Source organism: Sorex fumeus, unplaced genomic scaffold (genome assembly GCF_029834395.1).
Source record: "Sorex fumeus unplaced genomic scaffold, SorFum_2.1 ptg000028l, whole genome shotgun sequence".
Taxonomy (NCBI): domain Eukaryota; kingdom Metazoa; phylum Chordata; class Mammalia; order Eulipotyphla; family Soricidae; genus Sorex; species Sorex fumeus.
In genome coordinates, this window is record NW_026606085.1 from 5,528,465 (window position 1) to 5,548,581 (window position 20,117).

At 43.9% G+C, this 20,117-nt stretch overlaps 2 protein-coding genes across 5 annotated transcripts in view; one reads left to right on the forward strand and one right to left on the reverse strand.

Annotated features, from left to right (window-relative positions):
• Positions 1 to 12,475, forward strand: part of NDEL1 (nudE neurodevelopment protein 1 like 1) — a 51,780-nt gene extending 39,305 nt beyond the window's left edge. The window contains exons 8-9 of the mRNA XM_056115056.1: positions 1,498 to 1,649; positions 10,514 to 12,475. Coding sequence (XP_055971031.1) covers positions 1,498 to 1,649; positions 10,514 to 10,607 — 246 coding nt within the window. The 3' untranslated portion in view covers positions 10,608 to 12,475. The remainder of the gene's footprint in view (positions 1 to 1,497; positions 1,650 to 10,513) is intronic.
• Positions 12,476 to 16,152: 3,677 nt separating this feature from the next.
• Positions 16,153 to 20,117, reverse strand: part of MYH10 (myosin heavy chain 10) — a 165,157-nt gene continuing 161,192 nt past the window's right edge. For all 4 annotated transcript variants that reach the window (XM_056115237.1, XM_056115235.1, XM_056115236.1 and 1 more), the window contains 2 exons: positions 18,938 to 19,110; positions 16,153 to 17,814 (listed from right to left, as the gene is read on the reverse strand). In XM_056115237.1, the coding sequence (XP_055971212.1) occupies positions 17,670 to 17,814; positions 18,938 to 19,110 (318 nt within the window). In that variant the 3' untranslated portion in view covers positions 16,153 to 17,669. The remainder of the gene's footprint in view (positions 17,815 to 18,937; positions 19,111 to 20,117) is intronic.

Here is a 20,117-nt window from a genome sequence, read left to right on the forward strand (position 1 = left end):
TATTCCTCCAGAGCCAGTATTTCCTTGTTGAGTTTTATTCTGATTGATCTAAGTCTACAACTGTACCTCATGGTGAGATAACTCATTGCTATCAGTGTCCTCCCTGAAGTCTATTAGCAGTTGTCTGAAGTATTTTGCTGGCCCCTCATTGGATGTATATACATTTAGGAGTATAATTTCTTCCTGATCTGCACATCCCTTGATTATTAAGAAATGACCATTGCTGTCTCTTGTAATCTTTTTGAGCCTGAAATCTGTGTTTTTGGGTATGAGTTTGACCACCCTGACTTTTGTGAAGTTGTTTTCTTGATGAATTGTTTTTGACTCTTTGACTTTGAGTCTATGTTTGCTCTGACTCTTCAGATGTTTTTCGCCCCTTCAGTTCTTCTTTCACAATTAGTTTTGAGTCTGTGAAATTCCTGAGCTGTTTTTTATCTGTGAAGTTGTGTATCATTCCTTCATATCTGATTGATAGAGTCTGGTTGGGTAGTGTATTCTTGGTGAGGCCTTCATTTCATTACTTTTTTTTTTTTACTATATCCCATCTTTGATGTTGTGCCCAGAGGGTCTCATTTGATAGGCCTGCTGTTAATCTAACCGGCTGGAGCCATAGTACAGGGGGTAGGGCGTTTGCCTTGCACAAGGCTGACCCAGGTTCGATTCCTCCGCCCCTCTCGGAGAGCCCAGCAAGCCACCTAGAGTATCCTGCCCACATGGCAAAGCCTGGCAAGCTACTGTGATGTAATTGATATGCCAAAAACAGTAACAACAAGTCTCGCCACGCAGACGTTACTGGGCCTGCCCGAGCAAATCAATGAACAACGGGAGGACAGTGCTACAGTGCTACAGTGCTGTTCATCTAAGGGATGCTCTTTTGTGTATAATTTCCTTCTTTGATTTTGCTGCTTTCAGTATTATATACCTGTGGTTTTCATCTTTCTGATTAGGATATGTCTTGGAGTGTTTTTATTGGGGTTTCTTTTAGCTGGTACCCTTTGGGCTTCTGATCTGGATTCCTGTGTTCTCCATCTTTGGGAAATTTTCAGCAGTGATGCCTTTGACTGTACTTCCTCATTGGAGTTGCCTTCCTCTCTGGGATCCTGATGACTCTATGTTGCTTCTCTTGAACTCATCCCAATTTTCCTAATTGTAAGTGGAGGGTTAGATCTGTATTCCTCAGTAATAGTGAGAGAAATAAAATATTCTGAGCTTATTAGAAAGTGAGTCAACTTATGGGACAAGGTGCTGGGGAGCAGGGGTTTACACCCTGCAGTGCTGGAACGGAGTTCAGGGCTTCTCTATGTACTCCAGCCACCTGAGCAATCTCCCCAGCCTCAAATATCTCCTCTGTCTGTTTGAAGTAAATTATGTCTTAAGTGGGTACAGTTATTAACTGAAATACTGAAGTTTTTGAGTTTTGAAATATTCAGATGGTTGAAATGCACATTTTTATGGGTAGCTACGGTTTTGACCATTAATCATTCTTTCTTTTTGCAGGCTTTAGAATCCAAATTAGCAGCTTGCAGGAATTTTGCGAAGGACCAAGCATCACGAAAATCCTATATTTCAGGGAATGTTAACTGTGGGGTGATGAATAGTAACGGCACAAAGTTCTCTCGATCAGGGCACACATCTTTCTTTGATAAAGGGTAAGTCTTGAAAGTTTTAAATGAAAATTTTCTGAGTGGAGAAGTTGTACATTATTAGTTGAGCTTATTGGAGCCTTCTAAAGGTAGACCAGTTTGGTAAACCTGAAGGCTGTTAGCATTCAAATCTTGGGGGACATGAAATCTGTTGTCTTTTCATCCCCATGGAGACTGTAACCTTGGAAACCCTGACTGAAGCGTGTGCCCTGGGAAGCAGTCTTGAGAAGCAGCAGAATAAAGCGCTGGGGATTCAACAGATTTATGATATGGTCCTTGTTCTCAAGGTGCTTAGAGACTAACAAACTTTCTCGACAAATACTGGTTAATGGTAGAGGAGAGAGTATCTCACCAGGTATATGCTCACATTGCAGCAGACCTTTATTTTTGGAGGTTTTAGGGAAATAAAAAACTGCATTAAATTGTGCCTAGGAGGCAACTTTCACATGATGTAAAGATATTCTTTGGGGAATTGAGAATTTAAAAATACTTGTCATAAAATTGAAGCCACAGTATTCCTCCTTCCTCCTCCCTCTCATTCCCTCTCCTCCCTCTCTTCTCCTTCTGCTCTTACTCTCCATGTCCTTCCCCGCCCCCCCCCCCCCCCCCCCCCCGCCACCCCCTACCCCGCCTTTTCATTTTTGGACCATACCAGTGATGCTTGGGACTTAATCCTGATCTTGTGCTCAAGAAATACTCCTGCCACTGCTTAGGGACCATACTGGATGGTGGGGATCAAACCTGGGTCAGCCGCATATGAGGCCAGTGCCCTATCCACTGTACTATATCTCCATCCCTTGAGCTGTGGTATATTCTTTTTTTGGGGGGGGTCACATCTGGCGATGCACAGGGGTTACTCCAGGCTTTGCGCTCAGGAATTAACCCCTGGTGGTGCTCAGGGGACCATACGGGATGCTGGGAATCAAACCCAGGTTGGCTGCATGCAAGGCAAATGCCCTACCCGCTGTGCTATTGCTCCAGCCCCTGTGGTATATTCTTCTTGCTGCAAATAAAATACCAGCCAGCACAGAAGTATATTAAGTAAAATAAAAATATTTTTGGTTGCATTCAAATATGTTTGAATTCTTACAATATTTCTAGGGATTAAAATTATAATTTTATCTTTCTCCTATGCACTTAAATTTTATAGGGTTATATGTATTTGTAATATACATATTTTACATTATATGTGTATATATATATGTATTTATCTTTCTTTGATTTTTGGGCTATAGCAGTGCTCAGGGCTTATTCCTGACTATTTGATCAGGAAATCACTCCTGGTGGGCTTTGGGGGCCAGATGGGGTGCTGGTAATTGAATCAAATTCAACTATGTACAACGTAACCTTACCTACTGTATTATCTCTGGCCCGAAATTATATTTTAAACATTGCTCTGCAACATGTCTAGCATAACTTAAGTATTTCTAGTATCTTTCCATGCAGTACATACTGTTCTGTCTCAATTAACAGAACTGACACTGCAAACACCACATGATTATGCTCTCACTTGGGTTGCCTAACTTACACCAGTTAAGACCTTGTACTTTGGGAATGCTGGCTGTACTACCAAGTGGAGCTCTTGGAACAGCAGCTGACGTATCAGGATCCATGGCCCTCTCTCTGCTGTGAATCATAGAGGATGTGAAAGCAGATTCAACTCTAGAAAATTTTAGTTTCTTAAAATATTTTTTTGTTTTCTGTTTACCCCGTAACTATGGCATATTTTAAGGAGAAACTAATTTGGCACACAATTCACCTTAAAAAGATTTTTATTCATTCTGGTTAGTTTTTTTTTTCCTGATGTTTTTAAAAAAGAGGATTCTACCTCTCTCTCTCTCTGTCTCTCTGTCTCTCTCTCTCTCTCTCTCTCTCTCTATATATATATATATATATACATACATATATATATATACACACACATATATTTATATATATTTTTTCTCCATGAATTTATACACATTTCATTAAAAAGCACATTTTAAAAATACAGAACTTTAGCTTTTGGGGATTCCTCTGGGGAACTGTGTATAAAATTAATTTTCCTGAGGAGTGCCTTTTTTTTTTTTTTTGTAGGAGTACTGCTATTTATTCAGCCACTGATTAGCTGATTGAATTGTGCATGAACTCCACCTTACTTTCATTTTTCTTTTTTTATAATTTTATTTATTGAATCACCGTAAGAGCAGTTACAAAGCTTTTGGGTCTAAGTCTCAGTCATACAATGAAACACCCGTATCTTCACCAGTGCCCATTCTCCACCACCAAAAATCCCAGTATACCCCCATCCCACACCCTCCCCCTGCCTGTGGGGCAGATGATTTCTACATTACTCTCTCTCTGCTTTGATCACATTCACTATTTTGACACCAGACCCACCATTATTATTTGATATTTTACCCCAACGCTCAGATATGCTGAAAAGGCAACAATAGACAGTTTGTGTTCTATTGCTGGTTATGAATAACATATGATGTCGCGTGGCTGCAGTAGGGCCATGTGGTTTTGAAATTTTGAAATTTTAACACTTAAATCTGGAGGGATTTCTGCCAAAAGCCACTGGGTTTCGAGATTTGCTCCTGGGTCTCTGGGATTATGGCTGTTGAGCTGCTTGACCAGAAGCCAGAGAGGCCGTTCGTGGGCGATGACTTGTGGTCTCGTTGGGGTGGGGAGGACAGGCCGGCTCCACCCCATCCCATGAAGCCCAACAAGTTTCGTCACTGCAGGCCCAAGCTTGACTGTCCATCCTCTGGAGGATGGCGGCCACCGAGCCGCCAGGGGGAAACAGGTGGAGGGACAGCACCCTTTCCTCCCTGGGGTGGCCTGGCGACAGTAACCTACTGCAGGGTCTGGACACATTTCTGCCAAAAGCCGCTAGGTTTCGAGATTTGTTTCTGAGTCTCTGGGATCAAGGCCGTTAAGCAGCTTGATCAGGAGCCAGAGAGGCCATTCATGGGCGAAGGCTTGGGTCTCGCTGGGGAGGGGAGGACAAGCCCGGCTCCCCCTCCATCCCGTGAGGCCCAACAAGTTTCGTCACTGTGGGCCCAAGCCTGACTGTCCAATGGCCTGTGGAGGATGATGGCCACTGAGCCGCCAAGAGGGAGCAGGTGGAGTGACAACACCCTTTCCTCCCTGGGGTGGCCCGGCGACAGTAACGTACTGTGGGTTCCGGACGCATTTCTGCCAAAAGCCATTGGGTTTTGAGATTTGTTTCTGAGTCTCTGGGATCATGGCCATTAAGCAGCTGGATCAGGAGCCAGAGAGGCCATTCGTGGGCGATGACTTGGGGTCTCATTGGGGTGGGGAGGACAAGCCCAGCTCCATCCCCATCCCATGAGGCCCTGTGTGTCTCGTCACTGGGGGCCCAAACCTGACTATCCAGTGGCCTCTGGAGGATGGCAGCCACCGGGCCACCAGGGGGAACAGACCAAGGCACGAAACCTATTCCTACCTGGGTTGACCCATCACCGGTAACCTACTGCAGGGACTGGACGCATTTCTACCTAAAGCCTCTGGTTTCCAAGATTCGTTTCTGAGTCTCTGGGATCATGGCCATTAAGCAGTTCAATCAGGAGCCAGAGAGGCCTTGCCTCCAATTATATAGCTGACCGGAGGTGGTTTGTGGGTGTGTTTTCCACATACCTAACTTTTGGCTGTTTACTTTCTTGGTAAACTTTGCCCCAAGTTTTTGGGGTCTGGCCAAAGGCACAGCAGCAATTTTGGGGTATCTGGAAGTCTGAAGGCGCCATCAGGCTGCTGATGCACTCGCCTCACAGGTACAGATTGACCTACTGGTGGCACCATACCCCCGGAGGAGTGCCTATTTTTATACTGTAACAGTAAGTGGAATAAACAGATTTACTTTAGAGTTGACATTTCTCCTAAATAAAATAGGGAAAGTTTAGGTCTAGTTTTAATGAGTATTGAAAACTGCCTAATGATTTCTTCTTGCAGCTTTAGTTACCTCTAATAGAATGTTATGAGTCTTTATAATTATATATTTTGATGGGCCTTAAGATGTGAGAATAGGTGTGAATCGTGTGTGTGTGTGTGTGTGTGTGTGTGTGTGTGTGTGTGTGTGTATTTTGGGCCATACCCTGCCATACCTCAGTGGTTACTCCTGACTCTGCACTTGGGAATTACTTCTGGTAGTGCTTGGGGAATTTCATGGGATGCTGGTGATTGAACCTGAGTCAGCCGTGTGTAAGGCAAGCACTTTATCCACTGTAGTATCTCCAGATCCAAGAAAAGGCATGAGTCTTAACCTGCTAGGTTGAATAGATGCCTTCGACTTAGAATAGTAATGATGAACTGTGTCAGTCCAGAGATACTGACTTCTGCTTTATCCCTGCTGCAGGGTAGTGAGTGATCAGAGGTGAACCCAGACTTCGATGTCACCTAAAACCAGGAGCGGGCCTTGGCCACAGTGGCAGTCTGTGTCCCCGTGGGACCATTCTAGATGCAGGTTCAGTTACTTTCCCAACTGAACCTGGAAATGTGCTTCCTAATTGGAGCTGTCAAAGCTTCGTGTTAAAAAAAGGTCTTCAGCTCTAGAACTTGCCCTTCATCTATCTCTTACTCCTAACAATTACCAGTTTTATTAGTGTACCTAGAGACCAATAGAAGCATTGTTTGTGACAAAGTAGGTTTGTGTGCATTGCATGAATGTGACTCAATATATAAGTGCTTTCTTGCCTACCTCATAATCTTCAGATGCATTGAAGTCTCTCTCTCTCTCTCTCTACCTTTCTCTCTCTCTCTCTCTCACACACACACACAAACACAAAAAACACTTAAAAGAATATGCCTTATTGTTATTTATTGTTTTATGGGATTTAAAACTATTTTCTAAATTTTGGCAATTTGAGGGCTGTGATCACTTTGCCAGTTCCTAGAATTTATTTGCCAAACCTCTTTTCCAGGGGATTCTTTAAGTTGCTTCCAACTACCAGTAGCTCCATGCCACTCACCTAAAAGGATGCAGATTCATGTCTGTATACACATTCATGATACAGACCCTAGTCACTTGAGGTCCTGCAAAAATATTTTTCCATCTTTTCTGTTTAACTTACTTATCACTTACCCTAGTTTTGTATGCCAGTCTGATTTCTTTTGGGCTGTGCTGTGTGTAGCTTGGCATAGATGAGATTTAGGGCATGATGTAAGAATAGTATTTGAATTACTTTTTAATGTATTTTTCCTTTTTTTATAAGGTAAGGTAAGGTAAAGGCCCTCCTGTTGATCGTCGATTTGCTCGAGTGGGCCCAGTAACGTCTCCATTGGAGACTGTTGTTACTGTGTCTGGCATATCGAATACTCTCGGTAGCTTGCCGGGCTCTCCGAGAGGGGCGAAGGAATCGAACTCGGGTCGGCCATGTTGGCCGCTTGTAAGGCGAACGCCCTACCCGCTGTGCTATCGCTCCAGCCCCCTTTTTTATTAGGCAAGAAAACGTCTTATTTTTTTGTTGTTCATGGGTAACAGAATTTGTTTGCTATACCCTTTTTCACTCTTTCTCAATCATGGTGTGGTGAAAGACACATGAACTGATTAACTTACACCAGCGTGAGCTTTTTTTATTTTCCTTTTTGGGTCACACTGGGCAATGCTACACAGGGGTTACTCCTGGCTTTGCACTCAGGAATTACTCCTGGTGGTGCTCTGGGAACCATACGGGATGCTGGGATCGAACCTGGGTCGACCGCATGCAAAGGCAAATGCCCTGCCTGCTGTACTATTGCTCCAGCCCCAAGCATGAGCTTTAAAGTTCTTGTTTGATTTGATTGTAGACCATTATTATTGCCATTATTATTGCTTCAGTGGTGCAAAGCAAAAATAAATTTGTTGTAGTTATTCTGGAGGAGTTGTAAGAACAGGCCTGATGGTGCTATACTGATGAGGCCAGGAAAGGGGAGGGTGGGGGGGGGGTGGGGGGGCGGAATTGAAGGTCACTATTAAAACCCTGAGCCAGTTAGACTCATGGAATTGGGCTTCTTAATCCAGTGTCTTCTCTTTCCTCAACGCAGGCACTGATATGGGGACTAGGGGGAGGGGAGGTTCACTCTTATATTCTCATACACATTGGAATGGCAAAGGGGGTTATGTATTGCAGAGCCAATTTTCCAAGAATACATTTCAGTTTGCAGAGTCTGGACTGAGGACTATAGTTGGCTGGAGCTATGCCGAGCTTCTGTTTCACCATCTAATTAAGGGGTGTGAGGCTGGTGTGTCTGCTTGCTCTCTTGTATAGGACTAGCCTCATCTCATCCTTTTCTCTAGTGTCTTTACAGATGTATATGTTCCCAAGCTTTCTCTCTCTCTCTCTCGGCATTAAGTCGGTTTAGTCAGCTTCTAAATCTGTATTGATTCTCTCTCCTTTCAGCTGGATTCGTTATTTTTTTGACTCTTAACTAGATTTTGGTAGTTTGACCATGACATTTCATAGTTTCTGGAAATCTTTTTATGTAGCTGATTCCCATCTGTATCTCCATCCCTGCCTGTTCTTTCTCCGTTCAGTCCTGTGTTGTCCACTGGGACATTTCTCTTTGGCTTTGTTGCTGTCCCCTGAAGCCAGCTGAGGTGAGTACGGAGCTGTTTCTTTTCTTGGAAACCTTGAACATTACACAACTTTGCTGTTCACTGAAGAGTCAGATTTCTTTTCCCTCTCATCTTTTATTTCCCACTTCTAGACTTGGAAGATTTGATAGATACATGACAGATTATTATTCTGTTTGTTTCATCCAGTTTTCAGATCAAGAATTTTCATTTTCATCCACGGAGAAATCCCCTGTGTTTTTCGGTCATGCCACTTGTTTTCCCATTAGTGCTAATCTGCTCTGGTAGCACCATAGTGATACTTCTTTGAGGGCTATTGAGTGTCCTTGACCAGAAGAGACTGGGAGCATCTGGAAGCATCTGGATCTCTGGGCCCATCTTCCCAATAGGTGGGCTTAGAGAGTAAGTGCAGGGGGTTGCTGGGCCTTGTCTTGCTTTGGTTTCCTGAGCAGTGAACAGTGGGGATGAACTTCTTCTTTAATGGTCCATCTTGATGGAAAATGCTGGTCTTCATCCCTATGCCTGCGTTCCTGCTTTCATATGCTTCATGGTGCTGGTTCTTCCTTGACCCCTTATGCTAAGCTTTTGGGGTTGTCTCAGTACAGCTTTTTCTCCCCACTGCTCTCCTCCACTGAGTCTGAGAATCTGATATTCATCTGCTTTAAAGCTGATGCTACTTGGAATGCCTGAGGCTTTAGAAGTAGACATTCGTGCTTTGGAACTAACCAGACAGGTAAATACCACATGGAGCTTATTATTTGAAGTACCATAACTCCTGGAAGAGGCACAGTCATACAGCTTTAGCAGAGGTGGGAGGGATAATTCAAAATTTATACATGTAATCTCAAATATCTGGCCTCAGTTGATTCAGAAAGAATTTGGAATTTTTTTGGTGGTTGTTGTCTATTTGGGCCACACCTGGCAGTGCTCAGGGCTTAACTCAGGATTTTACACTCCTGGCAGGCTTGGGGGAACCATATGGGATGCTGGTGATTGAACCCAGGTTGACAGTGTGCAAGGCAACTGCCCTGCCCTGTACTATCTCTTCAGCCCTGGAATTTGGGATATTGATCACTACATGGTATTTGTGAGAGCCTCTCATGTTTTTGGTCTGTGAGTAAACAGCTGGATTCCAAACTCAGATATACTCAGGCTAGTTTCTTCAGGCATTAACGTTTTTTCTAAGTAGTCAAGGGTCATTTGTCAACACAAATCTCTTCACATACCTGTTTTTCTATGTGATTACATTCACCTTTTCAGTATATGAAACTGATTATCGATTGGGCACGTGAGTGTGAGTGTGAGAGTGTGTGTGTGTGTGTCTGTGTGTGTGTGTTGGTTTTGTTTTAGAGTACCTCTTCTTGAGTCTGCATTCAGTTCTTGACCCTCTAGGAAGATGTGGGTGGGGATCAGTGGTGGGTCAGTGTGGACACCGTGGATCCTTGCAGCTGATGCATCTTTCAGATTGCTAGTAGAACAAATTTCTGGGGGCATCTTTCAGTAGGAAAAGGCTGAAGTGGCTTCGTGAGAGGGATTTCAGGCCTTATACCCAGTTCCTTGCTGCCTGCATGACTGTGCTGTCGGGGTGGAGCGGAATGGACACTCAGTGTTGCTCCAGTGCCTGAGGCTTTTGTGTTGGTCTGGTCTGTTGCTTGTGAGTCTGCAAAGAAGTTTACCCATCTGGTTTTACTTGCTAAACAATTTAAAAATATTTTTCTCCCCTTTACTAAGATACTAGAGTACATTGTGTAAGATTTAAAAACAATACAAATTATAAAATATTAAAATTTACCCATAGTGCAGAGGGAAGAAAAGTTAACTGTTAGTAAATTTTCCTTCACTGATTTCAAATTCCTGCGTGTGTATCCTCATGTAATTGTTATTTAGATGTGCATCTTTCAAAATACAAAATCTAATATATACTGTTTTGTAAACTGATTGTTTTCCCACTTAGCTTTAATTACATTCTAGATATTTTCCCATGCTGCTAAAAACTGCGGAATTTGTTGTTGTTAATGGGCACGTAATATTTTGTCTCAATTGTACTGTGATTTATGTGCCTACTGGCACACTATGGGAAGATCAGAGCCATGACTGCAGGGGCCGGTCCTGTCACTGAGACGGGAGCAGACAATCCCATTCCTGCAGACTCCCAATGCTAAGTGCCCTTGGATAGTCAGGATTCTGCTGTGGGCCAGGAAGAGAACTAGTTTTAGAGAACAAATGAATTTCTTATTGTCTATTGAGTAATTTTAAATGACAATTTCTTTTTCTCTTCCCCCTTCCCTTTTCTTCTCTGCTCTGGTCACCGTTATAGGGCAGTAAACGGCTTTGACCCGGCTCCTCCTCCTCCTGGTCTGGGTTCCTCGCGCCCATCGTCGGCCCCGGGCATGCTGCCACTCAGTGTGTGAGTGCCCAGCCTCCAGGTGGGGCCTCCTGCCCTCCTTCAGCGACCCAGGACACCCTCACGTTACCTGTGCTACCTGGGCCCAGCCCGTGCCCTCCGTCTGCTTCCCTGGGGTCGGCAGAGCGCGGGCTGCATGCAGTGGCGGCTGCTGGGTTCTGCCCGGCCCCAGGGTTCTACGCGATATCAATACTGGCTATTATCTCTTCTCGCCGTAGTGCCGTTGGTTTCACATGATTGCACTTTTGTGTGTCACAAGGTGATACATACATGTATTACTTGGTCACTGGATGCAGAAGTACCCATTCATCATACCAGCCTCATTCCCCATCCTGCTGTACTGATAGGATTTTATTGTGTTTAGGACATTGCTGATCTTCCTGGAAGTTCTCCCCTGAATCAGGTTGACCCTGTGCCCTCCTGAGCTCCCGCCACAGCATCTTCAGTAGTCACGATCATGTGTGCCCCAACTCTGCTCACACCTGCCCCAGTTCATGTCTGTTGCTGGCCTTCAGGAAGGTCACTGAATTAGGTACTGTTTTTTGCACCTTCTGATTTTACTTGATCAGTTCTCATTCCATAAATGTCTCTCAGAGCAGTGAAATGTCTTCCGGAGTCCCAGGTGGTAGGAGCATCAGGGCCTGGGCAGACGGGCTATGCCTCCGTGCTGTCTCCTCCACGTGCCTCAGGTCCAGCTGGGAGGCGGTGGCAGCTTCCTTGCCCGCCTTCTGGTCTTCAGTTAAATGACATCTTCAGAGCAGTTTTGTTTTGTGGGGCCTTTCCAGTTGTCGTCAGGAGGCTTGAGTTCTCTCTTTCCAGGGGCTGATCAGTGCTGGCTCCTGGGAGGCAGATTGACCATTAACGGTTGTCCCTGTGCATCCTTTGATTACGCTCATGCTGCATTTACTGTTTACATTTGTTTTATTGTACATAGGTTTGTAAACATTATTGCCTAAGATATTTGTATATGACCTGGGCTTTGTAGCTTTTATTTATTCCGAACTCACATGGCATGTAATGACTCATGATGGTGTCCTACTCTGGGCAGCTGTATAGGATCATCATGTGTTTAAAAATATTCTTCCCTTCAAAAAAGTCTTTTAATGTGGAAACAATAAATTTCACAGAAAAAAACGAGGTTTTATTGAGTTTGTGCCATCTTGTGAAAGGACTGGAGTTATAAAGCCAGGCTTAAATGCCATTCGACCTGGGACACGCATAGACACTGGGCAACTGTGGAATGGAGCTGGGAGAGTCAGTGGCCTTCGGAGAGATCTTATGCACCTTGCACATGTTCTCATGCTGATTCTGGTGCTGATTTCTATTCTCAGTTGTAATTTCTAGGAGCAGCTCAAGAATGACCCAGGCCCCACAGGAAAAATAGGAAGGATGGGGACTTGGAAGGAGGCAGTTTACTCAATCACGCAACAGTGCAATGTCTCTTGGTGTGCTGGGGTTAGTGCTTACTAGAATCTGAGTTTCTTTCCTATCCTTCAGGTTGACACCAGCAAATGAGAAGGTACCGTGTATTTTGTAATAAGATACAGTGACTGGACTTGAGTAATGTGTAAACTAAGAGGGACTCTGAATGTATTGGTTTCTGAACATGGTTTTTGCTTATGATAAAGAGCAGAAATAAACTAGTTTTAAAACTATAAATAGAAGTTAGTGGATTAATTTTTTTCCCCTTTGTTTTTTGGGCCACACCCAGAGGTGCTAAGGGGATACTCCCAGCTCAGGGGTTACTCCTGGTGGTGCACAGGGAACCATACAGTGCAGGAAATCAAGTGTGCTTCAGCGTGCTGAGCCATGTCTCTGGCCCCATGAATCCAGTATTTATGTGACTTTAGAAACAGTGAATAGGATATATTTTCAAAATTGTTTTGTTTGTTAATCTGAGGGTAGAAAAATAAAGACACAAAAGCTTGTAGTTTCTTGAGGTTTTATTGTAAATTGACTTACTGAGAGATGCCTGTAGCAGTGTGAGTGCTGTGTTAAAACTGCTGCCTGGAATATTGAAAGGAAAACTCCCAAATCTTTTACTGATTTCTGCAGCATCTCCCCGTTTCTTTCCCAGTTGTCAATGGATGGATTCACTTAGGTAAGAGCTGGTTTAAATGTTTCACAGACCTCCCTGTACACCAACCTCAAATCTAACACACAACAGGGATTAAGTAAGGATGCTTTAATATAGGTATAAATTCTGGAGCCCTCCCCTCAAATCTATGGCCCTGACCTTCCAGTGACTTACTTCCTTTCCAGGTGAACACTCCTAAGATCATTTTCTCCAGATTGTTCTGCCCATTGCTGTTGAATGGGGGAATGGCTATAGCTGTGGGGCCCACCTGTCATGGTGGATGGCACCACTCCTTCAGGGTGAGAACATGGACCAGGTCCAGAAAAGGGCAGCTGTGCTTTTTTGCCAGTCCTCCCTCAGGGAGAAGACCCCAGCATAAGCCCTAAGACCTTAGCATCAGACCTTGACATGACTCCATGAGGAAGTGGGTTGATTCTCCCATACTGGTTATTCTGTTTGGATTATTGGTCCAAAATGCTAACTTTGTATTTGCTCAAATAGAGTGCTCTTTTCATGTCTAGGTTTACTCTGCTGGAAAGAGCCTTCCCATGAATAGGGCCCACTTAGTGATCTACCCTTCACTGAAGGGCTCATCTTTCAGGTGGTGAAACTGTATCATAATTTCCAGATAGTTTTATCTTATCACTCACCTAATTCCCTATTTCTGGCTCCCAGGCATATTTTTCCGCATGGGATTAAGAGCCAGTGTTCTGCCTCATTTCAGCCGAGTGGCCAGAAACTATACCCCACTAATTCAGCTGAGAATCATAAGCTAAAGCTAGGATATAGAATCACAAATGAGGCACATGGAAGCTATGTATTTGCCAACTGGAAGCAGGATGAATTGGTTTTACACCTCAGTTTACGTAAGGGATAGTTGATCCTAAGTTAAAGGGACTGATCTGAGTTCTCAGGTAGCTCATAGAAAAAAGCCGTATTAGAAATGAACTTGGTATCTTTTGCTGTACACACACTTTCCTTGACTTAAGGTCTCTTTGGGAAGGAAAAGGGCTGATTTTGAATGCTTAAAAGTGATGAGCTGGCATAGCCTTTGCAATAGGAAGGCTGTGATTCATTCACTCTCTTTCCCCACCTCCCACTGCCCCTGACCTCTAGACAACATCTGGTGGTGCTCAGGAGTCCATATGGTGGTGAGGATGAACTGGGGCCCCTCACATGCAAAGCATGTGTCCAATTCTTTGAACCGTCTCATGGTCTCTCACCCACCCTTCTTCAGTCAGTTACGATGCTAATTGTAAAGACATTATTAGAATCTTCTGAGAACCCAAAAAGATGTCTCGGGAGGGAACCATAGCTTTTAAGGACCACCCCAGAGCCAGACCTAGTGTACTTTGCTAAACCAGGTTAGTCTGGCTGGCATGGAAGAGGGGGGTGTGTCTAAATAAGCAGCCAATTGTTCCCCTTTTGGACCGGATGATGTAGGCAGAGCCTTTTCTACAGCCCAATTTTTATTTAAGATTTTCTCTATTGCTTCAAAGTTGAAAGAATTTCTCAATTTCATATACTGGATTTGCCTTTAAAATACAGCTGCTACTTGGGGAGGAAGCATTTTTGAAAAATGATGTGAGAAATCAGAACCCACCCCACTTAAGAGAAAAGCATTAATATTGAGTAACAGGCTTTCTTTGTAAGGTAGTACAATTGAAGTTTATGCTATATAAGGCTGTAATTTATTCCACGGTCCATCTCTGTACCCTGAAGTACCTTATTGGTGTTTTTCTGATAAGTTAGGATACCTTATGGGGTGTACCTTACCAGGTTTTCTGGTAAGTTTGACTGCTTGAACATTCAAATATGGAGATCTTTCATCTATCATAATTTGCAGGAGGCTGGAGACCCAGGCACTTATTTGGATAAGCAAGTAAGGGACACCTGGATTAGCTCAGGGCCCTGTTCTTCCCTGTCAGTTGGCAATAGTCTTAATAGATTTTTAACTAGGAAAAATTGCTATAAATCCCAGAGTAACTTAGAATTTAGAGGAATAATGGTACACTTTTTTTTTACAATACTGGGTCATTAAATTATTATGTCAGTCTTAATTTAATAAAAGCTATTAAAAAGACCTTTTAGGAAAAAAGCTTCGATAGTAAGAATGAATAAAGTCACTGTCAGCAATAACATGTCTGATGGTGGGGGAAGGGTCAAGAAGACTTAGGATATCACAGGATACCAGAGGGCTGTATAAATGCGCACATATTAATGTAGAAATGACCATTGAGATCATAGATATGAATATACTAACTACATCCTTATTACAAATAAATGAAAAGACTGCAACTTGACTATTTGAGTCATGATTTTCTTTGACTACTCAAATTAACTTGAAGACCTATGCTGAGCAACCGTTTAGAATAATTCTCTGAAACTTCTGCATTAAAAAAAGTTCCCATAAAAAAAATAAAAAAGTTCCCATGTTGTGTTTAAGGCATTTAACATTCCATCTCTGATTCAAAGTCTCCATCAGAGCCTCATCTCCTGTTTCACCTCTGAAAGCTCAAGGTTTTCCCAAGGTTTGCCTGAACTCATCAGACTCCTGCTGGGTGAAGCTGGCCAGCTGCATGGAGTTTGTCACATTCACAGACCCTCTTAACCATCTTCCTTGTATGAACTTTTTTTTTTAAAGACAATGAAGATGTCGTGAGTCTAGTGAAGAAAGGTTCTTGGTTCATGTGTAGATCCTGAGCAGCAGTATGGCATTAACGTGGCTTGAACCAGGCAGCAGGGAAGTTTTTTGAGAAAAGACCTCTGAATTTCACAAATATGACTGGATGGGTGAAGGACACACTTGTGAAACAACTGCTGCCTCATCCCCTACAAACACAGGAGAAAGGGGGAACATCTGCCCATTTTCTACATCCCAGCCACTTCTAAGAAGTCTGACAATTGGTACTACCAGAACTAGACTAAGAATATGGAATTAAAAATAAAAAATCAGCATCTTTAAAATAAGATTTTGTAGGTTTGTAACCCCTAGCCGACCCCCAACACCCCGCCCTTTTGTGGGTGCTTATCCTCATTGGCTAGAGAAGTCGCCGCTGAATCATTCCAGTGCATTTTTGATGTGCATCCTGCCCCCAAATCTCTGATACTTGGACTTTTCAAATACTCAAACTCTGTAAGAAACTTCATTGGAGACCTGAATTCTCCTAGAGGCCCTATTTTCTGTGATTGTATATGCTCCGTCAGCAATTGGATCCCAGTCAGCCTTTTCCTTCTCAGTGCATCTCCAGGCTCACTGATCAGAGAATTATTAGCTCATCACCCAACAGTTTCTGGGAGTATAATTTACAGGAAAAAGTGAGCTTGAAGACTAGCTCTCAATCATTAATCAGATGACGGAAAAATCAAGAACACGGTGAAAAAAATATTCCATGTTCACATGATCTTTTTTTTTTATTGAGGTCTGTTTATTCTCAACGGGTGCTTTCCTCCAAGTAAACAAAACAGGCGTAAATATCTATAATGAATAAATTTATTGTCTTACAAAAATCATTGTCTAGAAATATGGGAATACAAGAAAAGATATTTGCAGTCAGGTAGGTGTTTGGTGGTCAACAGCCAGTACAATTCATAAGGGGGGGGAGGGGAAACCAAAGATTCCAAACCCACATGACAAATTCTTCCTGACAGATGTTAAAGCTTTTAACCCAAAAGGTTTGTGTTTTCAAGCATGTATCAGAAGATCTAGGATTTATAATTAACACTGATTCATTGTCACTGAATGTTTATAATACCACTTTGACTAGAGAGGTACATGATATGGAGCACAGTCAAAACATAATACATTAAATTGCTATAGGGGCAAATAATATATTTAACATTGTCTTAGTACTGTAGTGTCTAAGGCACTTTCTGTAATGTCAGTTGCTCAACTAAAAACCAAAAACAAAATGCTAAATGTTCACTATAACACTGTCCGGGGGGAAGGGAAAAGGAAAAATGAAGAGGATTCACATCTACTGGCATGTCAACATTCAGGCAGATGGCACCTGTTTTTGAGGTTCAATAAGCCTCATCAACAAACTTGGAACAAGTATCTGACACAAAACCAGTATTGCCATTTTGGGCTCAAAGCAGCGGCTGAATTTGCAAGGTCAGCATGAGAGCCTGGCGAGCGAGGGAGGGCCTTTCACGGACTCCTGCTGAGGGTCCCCAACTGCCTGCTCCTGAGCCAGCAGAACGCTGGGAGAGCCAGAGGTCTGGGCAGCTTTTGGGAAGCCAGTTGAGGACTGCTGCGGTGCCAACTATGCCAAGCAGCCCTGGTCAAGGGCAGTTCACACGAACAGGTGTGGGGACACCACCAATGTGAGGGAGACAGGCACGGTAACCCCAAGCAGATGTTGCTTTCCCCAGTCTAACCTACCCCTCCCTAATCTTTCCAAAGCCCCTTTCACAGTTTGCTCACTGAAATAGTGTTGATCATTATTTGAAGGAAATGAGAAATAGAAATGCAATTTAGGTTCCACAATGTTCTAAGAGACTTATGTGGCTGAGGAGTTGGGGGCCACATGAACACAGAACTAAGTCACCTGTCCTTATGACAGAGCATGCAGAGTGACTGGACAATGGCCACGGGGCCGCCCCATTAACCCAGTGACTGGCAATGAGGGTCTGGAGTTTGTTTGAAAAAAGAGTTCTCTTCTTAACACATATTAGAAAATGGTCTTGATGAATATATGGAAAATAGATGCAATGAAGAGACAATCTGTTTAATATGTGTAATGTTTAGTGTATGTATATATATATAAATATATATATATATTTGGGAGCAATTGTACCTAAATCTGAAGCAGGATACAGTAAGCTTAGGCCTGAAAGCCTTAAGACACATTAGATCTTTCAGTAAGGAATCCCACAGCTCGCCTGGTTCCTAAATCTCTGGGAGGCCCCAAGGCTGGGTGAGTTTCTTCGTGTGCTGGGTGAGTTTCTTCGTGTCCCACTGTATTGCCTCCACTTGCGCTTCCTGTGACTCTATTCTGACTGGGGTGGCTGTGTCTCATTGACATCGCTGGTCTTACTTTCTGTGTCATCGTCTGAGAGCTCCAGGGAAGTCCCTTCAATGTGTAGCTGACGCCGGCCAGATCGGCTTGAAGAGAAACTGATTGGGCCACCCCGCCTGGAGAGAACAAAGCAGACACGTGTGGGTAAAGGTTGCGACTGAGGTTCAGAACTCTGCTTTTGTGGCCTGCCTAAGGATAATCGACCGAGGGTGGGGGTGGGGGAGGGTGTGGGGGAAGAGTTTTGGTGAGCAGGAAAGACTTTGGACAATTTCACCTGCTCTCCTGTCTGCCCACAAAAACCAGCTGGCACTTTTCTCAGTCTTTTCTGACCTTATTTCCATCCTGTGCCCAGCCTCTCCCCAACTCCTATTGGTTGGTTCCTTAGTTTCATGTGTGACCCCCTGTGAGTGATTTTTCACCTGTGACCCTGGGAATGAGAAATGCTGAACAGTGTGCCCAGAAGGCCTCAGAGAACTGGGGTTGGCTAGAGTCAACACATGGCTATCTGGCAGAAATTTTAAAGGAAGATGAGTGAAATATTTTATTGTGGATTTATGAACTTAATATTTCATTTTTTTGATGGGGGGGCATACCTGGCACAACACTGGGAGATAACTCCTGGCGGGTTTGGGGGACCATATGGGATGACAGGGATTGAACCTGGGTGGGCTACGTGCAAAGCACCCTACCCGCTGTACTGTCTTTCTTTTTGGTCCCCACTCTTGGGGTTTAACCACCCTTCTTAATTAATCTTTTAGTTCATTGTATTCTAAAGCAGGGCATGACTTTGGTCTATAGAAAGTTTACCAACACTAGTGCTAACTAACCTATATTTCTGGGAACATTTAGCTTAGGCTCTTCTCATGGTTTGAATGCACATAGTCCAATAATGAGTGAGAAGGAAGAATGGGCCTATTTTATTCCCCTCTTAATAAAGGTCAGAAAACCTGAATGGAGAGAGGAACTGATGTAACAGCAGGAACTGTACAGGAATCTTCTTTGTTTCTGGGCCATACATGTCAGTGCTCAGAGCTTACTCCTGGCAGTCTCGGACCATATGTGGTGCCAAGGGATCAAACCTGGGTCCTCTGCATGCAAGGCAAATGCCCACTCAGGTCTCCAGATATGTCTTAAGAAAACCTTCAGACCAGTAAAACCCTATATAGCAGTTGTTCGGGCAAGCTTTGGGTTCAGACTCTGTTTGACTTAGTGCCTCTTAAAGTCTCCAGGGTCACTCACCTTAGCCGGTTCTTCAGGGTGCTGACCTCACGGGTTAGGCCCTCATTAGCTTCAGTGGCATCATCCAGTTCCCGCTGGAGTTTGCGCCGTGATGCATTGGCACGTGTAGCTTCTTCTTCTGCCTCCTCCAGCTGGCGTTTCAGCTGCTTCATCCGGGCATTGGCTTTTTCCATCTTAAGGAATATATATAAACCAAGTCAAACCACACTGGTTAGAGATGCTGCCACCCTGAGAATTTGGGTACAGCCCTCTGCCCCTCAGCTAATGCATACTCACATGCACACACAGGCTTTTGTGTCGCCTGACGTGCACAGCTAATGTTTAGTGAAAAAAAAATACCCAAACCCCTATTTTACTTGTGATTTTCTAAAGGAAGAGAACAATTTAGCATCTCCGTAGGAGTGATAGATAGGATTATGAAAGAATTATTATTCCCCAAGCATGAAAGAGTTAACAGTGCAGGCAACCGCCAGCCCCCGGAAGAAGAATTTATTTTCGTATCTCTAAATCTGGATGTTCTAGATACGCTACTTTCATTCAAGTACAAAATCACTTTTTACTTTGGAAGAGCCAACTAAGAGGCCCACTCTGGATGCCAAACAACGACTGGCTAGCTCACCCCATGGGTCCAGCTCACATTTATCCAGTACTGTCCCGTTAGGGTTGCCAGCTGTGATGCAAGAATGGGAGGGTAGAACAGGGGCCTTTAACAGGGCAGGGAAAGAAGAGAGGAGTTTGGACCAAAGGTAGTGTGAGTCTCTCATCTTGTCAACCTCAACCTTGTCTGCCTTCTCTCCGGTGTCCACACTGGCAAGTTTCCTCATGGTAGAGGGAAGAATGTCAGAGGGAGGAGCATGGTTATAGCCAATGAACACCCAACCACAGCTCAAAGTCCTGTTGCTCTTGATTCTCCAAAACCCCAAAATCCTGGGGGCCAGGGAGATTTCTCAAAGCAAATTTGAGCCCCAATACCACACAGATCTCTGAGTACAATTGCTGTGGGCACATGCGCGCGCACGCGCGCGCACGCGCACGCACACACGCACACACACACACACACACACACACACACCCTGCCTGATGCCTATTCAAGTCGCAAGCGTATCTCCTCACTTTCTAGGCCATCGCTACTGCATCTGAACATCTTTGCTGATGCATTTGAGGTATGGAGTGGATTAAT